We start from the raw sequence: 10,139 nt of genomic DNA on the forward strand, positions 1-10,139 counted from the left end.
GAAAACTTGCATGAAGAGAATGTCAATAGATGGACAGGAGGTATTACACCTCTAACTATCTGAATGGACAGAAAACTTACTAGAAAACAAACAAATATTAGATTTGCCTTCTATGCTGCTGCACCATAAATTCAATAATGCTGCCTGTAATGTTTTAGCAAATGATACAATTAATCATTTGACACAAATTAAGGTTAAACTATATAAAGGGTATACTATAAGTCTTTCAAATTTATTCACCTCATTTCTTAATGTACCTATTAATAACATAAAATCAAGTTACATTAAAACAATTTTTTTCTACTAAAATTTCTACCATAATTTTAAGTCCATTAAGTCAAATAAAACCAAATGCCTTTAAAAACATTTTTTTTTTTCTGGAACTCTGCCCATAAAAATAAAAACTTAATCAGAAAAATTAAAACATACATTCATTAAGAGTATACATTTCCTAATGTCATTTTTTAACCTAAGTACTTTCTAACTCTAACTATAAAATCTATTATAAATTTGGATTTCAAAAATACCAAAATTTTTTTTTAAGTCATCAAATTTTAAAAATTGAGAGTGGTGTAAAAAAGATCAGAAATCATCATATATATCACATACATAAAACGTCCAAAATCAGTCCTAAAATGTTTTTAATGTTTGAATAGGTGCTTGCTCCCTTATTTAAGTCTTTGAACCGAAAATCAGAAAAATTAAATAATATTAATAACATGAAATTAGTGCTTTTGCTAATTAGCATCAAAACAAAATAGTCAATAAATACATATTGAGGTTCTCTGTGCAACAAGTGGCATCTCTAAAAAAAGCAATGCAAAAATAAGTTTTCGGTATATATATTATGTGTTTATACATGTACTCTACTAGTGACTGCTGCAAATATTTTGAAAGCAGCATTAACCTATACATGCCAGTGAGAATAATATAAATGAGATTTTCAGTTTTGAACACCTTAAGAGTTCTGAGTGAGATTTTCACTTAAAATACAAATGAAACAAAATATGCATATGTTTCTCATTAACCCTCCTTCTGAACAATAACTTAGTAATGCAAAACTGGAATTCTTTTCTCAAGCTATATCTTCTAACTTATTTTTCACTGATAGCCGAGTACCAACAACCATCACAAAACATAACAGAGTATATTACTAGTGAGATATGCAGAATATACCAACAGTTTTCATTAACTGCTCTAAAGCTTTCAGAGAGTTGGTTATCTGACAGATGGGAAAGGTTAACATATTTCAATAATATCAGAATTTATTAAACTCCTTCCCACTATATCACTCATGTTCCAGTATATGAATCTGACACTACACTTGCAACTGTTTTTATTCAAATGTGTTTCCTCAGAGAGGAGAGAGATGGACTGGTTTATGAAGACAATCAAGATAAACTAATTTTAATGAAATACTTTAAACATAATACAAGCAATCACAAGTAAATAGATGGAGCATTTTAAAGCCCCAATTGTTCAGAAACTAACTTAAAACAGAAACCACTCTTTTTTTGTTATTATTTCCCTGTATTTCCCACAAAATGTGCTGCAACTGGCATCTAAATAGTTTCTTTGCAGGGTGAACTGAAACATCTTGAATGCTCAAACTGTATTTTTATGAGTGCCTAGGGACCCTAAATTTTAGTGGTCTATTAAATGCCAGCAATTTCATGCTGCCTTGCATAAAACAGCATTCACATATTAGAGCACAGAAGTTCCATAGCTACATTATACTTACGTTCCAACTTTCTCCCAAACAAAAAAAGCTGAAGCAGAGGCTAATCAAAATACTATTTAAAAAAATAATCCCTTCCAGCCTTCTCACATTTAGTTTATACAATATCTGTTGATAATTATATGGCATTTGATTTTTTTTTAACTTTAGAATTTTATAAGCAGCTATTGTTTATCTTCAAAAAAAAATGTATAGTGGCCAAAAACAGTGAGAGAGTGGGAAATACACAAAAGTTTTCCTCACATCCATGGACAGTACGTCTTCATGGTAGATGCTGATGAGAGTTAACCTCCCTATGATAGACTTTCTGATTACATATATTTTCACATTACAAACGGTCCCCAAATTTATTTTACACATTTCTGCTTATGTCTTTTATTGTTAGATATGCACAATTTTCTATGTTAAGACACTTCAGTCTCTTACCTGGCAATGTTATCCTTCTCAAAAAGAAATCCAGTCCTATAGTTTGTTTGTACTGTTTCCCAAAAGTTTCTTGAGCAAAACACGTAGCTAAGGAGGTCTAAAAAATTGATGCACAAAATATCAAAATTAATGTCTTTGTTTTGAAAATGTAAACACAAAATCACTACTAAATCTTATTAAGTAATCTTAATATTTGCACTCCCATTAATCCAACAAGCAACTTTAAGCAGCTCTAATTAGTTACAAGGGGAAGAGGGACTTAATCATTCCACCAGGTAAACTTCACTTGCCAACCAGCTATCAGTGGCAACAACAGACTAATCGGCTAAATCTCTTTAAATCCCCTGTCAAGTTCCTTCCTCCTTGCTGGAACTTAGAATTCAAATAAATAAATATATATATTACAGATTTCAGAGAAGTTTCACTTCTGAGTTAAACATTATGAGTAGTTTGTGCCCTCAGCCCAGAAGAAAAAGTACTAATCAAGGAGAGGAAAGCCTGTTTATAGAATTTGCCTTCTCCCCCCCACCAACCCAAGAAAAGTATCTAATTCTTCTCTATATTAAAAATGCTAAATAAAAAAGAATCTGTAGAATGGCTGAGAGTATTCATCTCTTAAATTAAGAAGTGGATTTTTTAAATTAATATTAATCAGGCAAAAATAAACATACTTCATCTAAGAACCATAAAGCTTACAAGTTATAAGAACATTATAACCAGAACAGATAAAAACTCTGGAGTTTCTTTAGAGTACCAACTTTAACCAAAGCAAAAGAATAATCACTCTAGTAACAGCTGAAGTAACTCAATAACTCAAAAGCTTCTGAAACATTTTAAATATACAATTTATTTGTAAACTTCCCCAAAACGATGAGAAAGAGAACTTCATGAAGTTTTTATGCTCTACAAGAAAGACTCCTAAAGTTAAGGAAAAACAGCCCTTTTTCATTTTAAAAGTTAAAATTAGATGGCAACTCCAAAAACAATGAAAACCAAAATAAAATTTCCAAGATAGCTTATTATAATTAATTATGACATAAATACAGTAGTACAAAAGAAAACCTGGCCCAATTTCAATTCCTTTAAACAAAAAGACCTAAAATTCCTTTGACATAAGAATTGTTATTTTTCACATAAATAGCAATATGCACACCCTTTTAAATACTCAGCATTTGTAAGAAATGTCTAAAATATTTGGTTAAATATGTATTGAGTACCATAGGAAAAATGTTTTGGCTAGATTCTGAGAAATAAACTTGCCACACCAAAATGAAAATTTATTTAAATTCCTTGATAATATATAAACTGAGGGATGGCGGGGAAGGTAAGCATTCCTTTTGTTTTTCATTTGGCCTTGTTTACGCCATTGAGCTTCTTTAACTTAGAGCACAAAATCAACTGTAAAGAGGCTTAGAGTTTTTAAAAAAATAATTACCACTACTTATACTGTTAGAGATATTTGAAAATGTTTAATGTATGTATGGTTAAAACATTTTTATAAGTCAAAGAGAAACTCAGGCACATGTAACTTCAGCATAATGTCATGTAAGGTAACTTTTCACTTTCATTTAAGTTTCTCAAAATTCAATTCTTACATTAACAAATATTCAGAAAAATTTGGTTTCTTTTCCTTAAAATAAGACTTAGAGATTTTGAAACTCCACCCTCACACTTTTGAGGGAAACGTAAAACTAGAATTTTCAACTGGAATAGAATATAATCTGTCGAAAGTATAGGTAACTGGAAATAAAGAATATTAAAATGGGTTTTTACATCATCTCCAGACATCTTAGCATAAAAATTAAACAGAGGAGCAACTGAATAAGTGGGAGGCACTTCCTCTTTAATTATCTAGATATCGTGCTATCTTTCACATTCAATAATTTCTCACAAGTCATTGTATAAGTACTTTTCTTAAAACAATTATGAAGTGAACACCATCAACTATAAATGTAACTTTTTTATCTGATTCTTTATAGTTTTTGTTTGGTAAACTTTTACTAACAATTTTTAATCAGAGTACATGTATTAATACTGAAAAAACACCATGAAGGAATAATCTGCCTCAAAAAATCTTAAGAAATATGTAATAAAACACAAAGCATGAGTCAAAACAGGAAAGAAATAGAAACACGTGTTAATAGGAGGAGGAGCTAAATTTCTCTTGCAGGAACTCTTAGTGGTCATCTCAATACTCTCCTGCTTCTGTCAGGGTATATAAAAATGCCCTGAGTTAAAAGTAGCAAGAAAAACTGAGGCAAAAAGAAAATGGCCAGAAGTTAAATCAGGATACAAATAAGAACTAAAGAGAGGCTGAATTCATAAATGAAAAGGAGGGTAAAAGAAATAGAATGGAAATGTCGGTAGCTGCCAATAATACACCAATAATATGAAAGCTGAACAGTGTATGGGGGGAAAAAAAGCTTGATATACAAAAAACAAAAAAAGCTTAATTTCTGATGCTGGTATCCAGAAATTTCTGGCAGAAAAAGCCTTTACATTTTAAAATAGATAAGATGACAAAGACTAAATCAGAACACCATAAAGAGTATCACTGTTATCCTTTGAAGTGCGATAGCCCTAATTCGACAATACAAATTGGAAAAAAAATGCTTTGTCCTACACTAGATAGAATTTTAGACAGAGAGGAAAAACCCTAATTATCACACTAAATTAGCAACAAAGGGAAAAAGTGTGAAAGGCCAGATGAAAAACCTAGATAGGAAATTGTGAACAAATTTCAAAAGAGAAATGCATGAATGATAATGGATGAATATTGGGATAAAAAAAGAATTACGATAGAACGTAGGATAATGGACATTTCTGTGTCTTCATACAAGTGTATTAGTGTTATAGATAGTCACTATAATTTAAACAGGAAGTAACTTCAGTTATAGTTAACCATAAAAATATTTGGAAAATGAAAAACTAGAAGTCATTCAAAAGAAAGTACAAATGAGAAAACTATAAAAATATCACTTAAAATTTTTTCTTAATAAGGATGTTAGAAACAATGCTGATTTATTTAAAACAATTCATCCATTCAACATACTGTTATAAATGTACAAAAAATACTTCATTTAAAAAGCGACTTAAATTCCTTCCTTCCTCAAAATGTTTAAAAGTAATCAGAACATATTAAGTTGTTTTTCCTCAACAATAAAAATCAATAACAAATACCAAGAATGGCCAGAGTGAAATTAACAAGAGTTCTCCAAATTTTACATATGAATGACACGTTTCTCGGGGCCCTAGCAACGCAAATCTGAGGGAAGGACAGGAACAGCTGTGCAGTGACAACTGCCAAGGAAAACGCAGCAAGCAGTCCTCACCACAGACACCCGGGTCCAAACTACACCCGTAACACAGAAACATGAAGGTGAAAACGGAAACCCTGCCTTTCCGAAGATTCTTGTTGGGAAAAGGGATTGGGAGAAGAAAGAAGATAAACTTTAGCAATATTCCCAGGAACAGTGTTGACGCGACTAATACAAGCAACAGGTGTGAAGGTTCCCAGGGCAGAGGCTTTTCACCTTATTTGGAGAATGGATCATAAACCCCTTTAAGACCTTATGGACCCTCTCCAAAAAGCAAACGCAATGTTCATTCCATTTCAGGAGCTCCACAATCCTGGGTTAAAAACCTTGCCTATAATGTAAGGGGACTGCCTACCAGATATTCATACACTCAGTCTCATTCGCTCAACCAACTGTCACCAAAGGACAGACTTTAAGTCAAGGATCCCCTCCTCAGGCTGGCAGCTCCGCCCTCAGCATCCGGCCCAGAATAGGAGCTTAACAGACTTTTGCTGAATGAATGCTTGTGTTGACAGGTGCTGTGCTGGTAACAGAGATGAACAGGTATGATGCTCTAAAACAGGAACTCACGTTTACTGAGTGCACACCATGTGCGGAAAGCTTTATGTGGACTTTCGCATTTAATGGAGATCTGCACACTTCACCCTTCAAGGCGACCTTTATCAACACACCCATCTTACAGACGAAGCACAAATAGGATAGCAATTAGCCCTCCAAGGACCCGACCAGTGAGTGCTGGAACCCCAATTCTCTCAGCCAGGGAAGCAGATGCAGAGTCAGGCTCTTGGGACCTCCCAGTGCAGTGGAGGCATCAGAAACGGTAAATGGGGGGAAAGGAGCAGAGTGACGTGAACCAAAGAAAAAGAGGTAAGCCGCTTTGGCGGACCCCTGCCAGTCCTCAGAGGCGAGAGGCTGGAAAGCGTCCCAGGCAGACGATGCTGGCTCGTGTCTTGAAGAAACAGGAGTTCGGGATCCGGGCAGAGAGTTAGGAAGTGACCTTTGTGAAAATAATAATAGGAATAATAGAGAGAGCCGGATAGCTCTCGTCGGACTTCACCGAGCGCCTAATTCGCGTCTGGCCCCAGGCCACGACCTGGCGGATCCCAGCCCACGAGCCCCAGGGCTCGGGGATACAGGACGAGAGGCGGGGAGGAGGCTGGAGCCGCGCCGGGGTTCCCGCAGGCCTGGCACGGAGGGCCCACTCGAGGACTGACCTTCCCGGAGGTGCCGTCCCCCAGCACGACGATTTTCAGTTGCCGGTCCTGGCTCTCCTCCTCGGAGTCCGACATGGTGTCCCAGGAACCAGGCCCGCCTCCCCTCCCTCTCCCACTCCCGCCGAAGGAGTGCAGGAAGGGAGGGGGTCTCCGGGGGCGGGGGAGAGGAGGAAGGGCGGCTGCGGAGGGCAGGGTCCCCCCCGCCCCGGCGTCTCCGCGGGCGCTGGAGCTTTCCTGGGAGAGTCACTCGCCGGGCGCCATCTTGCCCGCCTCCCCTCCCCCTGCGCGCGGCCCCGCCCCCTGCGCGTTACGTCGGGCGCTCGCCCCCCGCCCCTGCGCTAACCCGCGCCCACTGTGAGCCTCCTAGGCGCGCCGGACCATCCGCCGGCCTGCGAGGAGGGGGCGTTCGAACGCCGCAGGCGGGACGGGGCGCCACCCTCGCAGGCTTAGTTGGCGGAATTTAAAAAAAGCATGTGTATCATTAAACTTGGGTAGAAAAATGGAAGCAGAGCAATGCACAGATGTTCTATGAATTTCTCTCGTTTACATCTCCCCACCCCCCCGTGAAGGTCCCTGATGCGAATGGTTTAGCCCGAAGGGGCGGGAGGGGGGTGTGACGCCCGGGCTGCGCGCCGCGGTTGCCAGGGAAGCCAGAGCCGGAGGAGAGGCGGAGGGGCGGGGCCCGGGGCCGGTCTCAGGCGCACAGGACGCCGGTTGCCCAGCGGAGCGCGCAGTGGTGGGGTCTCTGGAGCCGTGCGAGCGCTGGGGGTCACACCCCAGGAAGAGAGGTTGCGCGGCCGAAGAGAGGGCGGTTGCTGAGGACGTCGCTGCTGGGCGGCGGCGAAGCTGCCGTAGTTGCCGGGAGTGGAATATAGCTTTGATGCTGCCTTCTCTTCGCCTCTGAAACCCTAGGGTTCTTCGTACAAACCACGGAATCCGATGGTTCTTACACGAAAGTCATAAGCTAGAACAGCAGTTCTCAAAATGGGGTCTGGGGAACCCTGAATGTCTAATAAAGTCAAAACTATTCCCCTGATTAATTCAAACAACTTTTTTTTTTTTTTTGCTTTTGCTTTTTTCGCGTTCATGCTCTCACAAATATACATAGAAGTTTTCCAGAGGATTCAAGATGTATATGACATAACCACTCTGACAACTAAGGAAGCAAGCCTGTGCTTGTCTTTCTCATTCAAATCCTTCTCAGGATTCATTTCAATACAGTAATGATAGCTGTAATTTACGTAAGCGAAAGCTCTTTGGGATCCATAATAAGAGTGTAACAGGAGGTTGTGAGCCCCAAACGTTTGGAAACTGCTGTTTCAGACGGATGATTTCAGTCTTGTAGGGTAGGTCAAAGTCGTAAGTGAAAATTTCAGTATAGTGATATAAATTCTGCAATAATCCACCTACTACGTTCGTCTCCTCGTGAGTTACTTTACAGGGATTATCACGTTCGGTCCTCATGGAAACCCCATAAAATAGGTAAAATTATCTCACTTTACAGATGAGGACTCTTAAGTCACCAAAAGCTTGTCTCAAGGGCAGTAGTCCTGGAAAGGATAGGGGAATTCAAATGAGACAGCAGTACAGTGTAAAGAGGTACCCCTCCCTGGCAGCAGCACTGAAGTTCTAATCACAGACCTGCCCTTGCCAGATGTGTGACCTGGAGTCACAATTGCCTTATCTATAAAATAGAAGCACTACCTCCTTCATAGGGTTGTGAATAAATGAAGTAATCACTGCAGTGTAACATAACATAATACCTGCCATATAATAAGCACTCAGTACTAACCAGTATAATTATCACCCTCACCTTCCTCATTAGACCTGGTCCATATTGGAGCATCACTGCTTTCTACACATGCTACCTTAAACAGGATTCCTGTGTAGAACCTCCATCCCTTCATCTGTAGATAAGGCTATCCAAGTAGTCACTCCCCAGGTGCTGTCAGATCCAGTTCTTACCCTAGTCTCCACCACCAATACCAAGGACTTTCCACATCACTGGATATGTTAATGAGAATTAGAAGAAAAAGATATGTGAAAAACTTTGCAAAATTATTTGTTCATGTTAATCTGAGGAATCTGCTTCTAATGAAGACAGATTTAACCCCTTCTTGTCCAAGAAGGCAGTTAACCTGGCAGCAGTTGGCTTTTCCACTTTTCCTTCACAGAGACGGTAATGTGACCTAGTCTGACCAATGAGACAGAAGAGGATTCCTCCTTTGGGAGACATCTGGGAAAGATTTTCCCCTCTGATTTAAAGGGAGAAGAAAATAAAAAGGAGAGATGCAGAAAGAAAGATCTCTCCCTCCCTTCCTTTGCTGTCATTTGGGTGAGAACATGATGCTTGCACCTGCTACAGCCTTCTGCACCGCACTGTACTGGCTTCTGGTCATGGGAGATAGTCCTCAGGTACTTTAGCGATGTGTTCCATCACTTGGAGACAAAAACATCCCAACTGATACAAATACTTTGGCTAAAAGCTAGAGTTAGATAAGGCCCTAGGACTGATTTTCATGTGTCGTTTCATACGAAGGGAAATCCAGAAGAAAGCTTTGCATTTTCTAATCACCAATTTCCTAGACAACCCCTCTGATGGAGAGACAGATTCATCCATTTACGTGGATACAGATTCATCCCTGAGACAGTATTGCTACATGAAATTAAAATGCCAATTGCGTTGTTTTTGTTTTTGTTTTCATTTTTGTTTTTTATGGTTGCACCCGAAGCAGAAAGTTCCTGGGCAAGGGATCAAATCTGAGCCACAGCTATCACCTACACTTCAGCTGTGGCAATGCCAGATCTTTTAACCCACTGCATTGGGCCAAAGATGGAACCTGTGCCTCCACAGCAACCTGAGCTGCTGCAGTCAGATTCTTAATCCACTGTGCCACAGTGTGAACTCCCAGCTGCATTCTTTAAGTGAACATATTTTACACACTTAAGGCAAGATCTAGGTTGGAAATTTGATTTGAAAACTTGGAGCCATATATATAAATTAAATATATATACACACACATATATACATATATGTGTGTGTGTATGTATGTATGTATTCCTTTTGTGTAGAAGACAATCTGAAGCTTCACTGTGGTGCTTTACCATTCTAAAGAGAAATAGAGTTGATCCACAGAAAAGAAAAATGTCTCTGTGGAGCCTCTGTAAAATGCCCATGAAAGGGTCATAAACTAAGGGAATCTTTTTCAGTGGTCTTACAACAAATAAATTAACAAAATGCTCAGGGAAGAATTCTAGAAATTTTTTAAAAATTGAGCTCCTTTAGATAGAAGTAAAAGTGCTACACGAGATAAACCTCTCTCTACTATCTGTAAAACCATTTTCACACCTAAATTTTAAAATATATTTTCGAGTATCCCTAACAGGTGATAAAGCAAATGTTGTTGGACTACATCCTATTCAAGGAGTTCATCCTCTCATAAA

General features: G+C 38.8%; 1 protein-coding gene across 50 annotated transcripts in view; it reads right to left on the reverse strand.

Moving 5' to 3' along the window:
* The window catches only part of RAB28 (RAB28, member RAS oncogene family), a 561,352-nt gene extending 554,370 nt beyond the window's left edge, over positions 1-6,982 (reverse strand). For 49 of the 50 annotated variants that reach the window (XR_014811799.1, XR_014811795.1, XR_014811792.1 and 46 more), the window contains exons 1-2: positions 6,696-6,982; positions 2,165-2,261 (exon numbers count right to left, since the gene is read on the reverse strand). Coding sequence is in view for 10 of the 50 variants with exons in the window: in XM_084970629.1 (XP_084826755.1) it covers positions 2,165-2,261; positions 6,696-6,770 (172 nt within the window). In the remaining 40 variants the exon portion in view is untranslated. The remainder of the gene's footprint in view (positions 1-2,164; positions 2,262-6,695) is intronic. The other variant, NM_001123175.1, reaches the window with a different exon arrangement.
* Between the last annotated feature and the right edge of the window lie 3,157 nt (positions 6,983-10,139).

Source organism: Sus scrofa, chromosome 8, assembly GCF_054392235.1.
Source record: "Sus scrofa isolate SSC_HxYL_T2T_F1_AM1 chromosome 8, Sscrofa_HxYL_maternal_Yorkshire_Landrace_v2.0, whole genome shotgun sequence".
Taxonomy (NCBI): Eukaryota; Metazoa; Chordata; class Mammalia; order Artiodactyla; family Suidae; genus Sus; species Sus scrofa.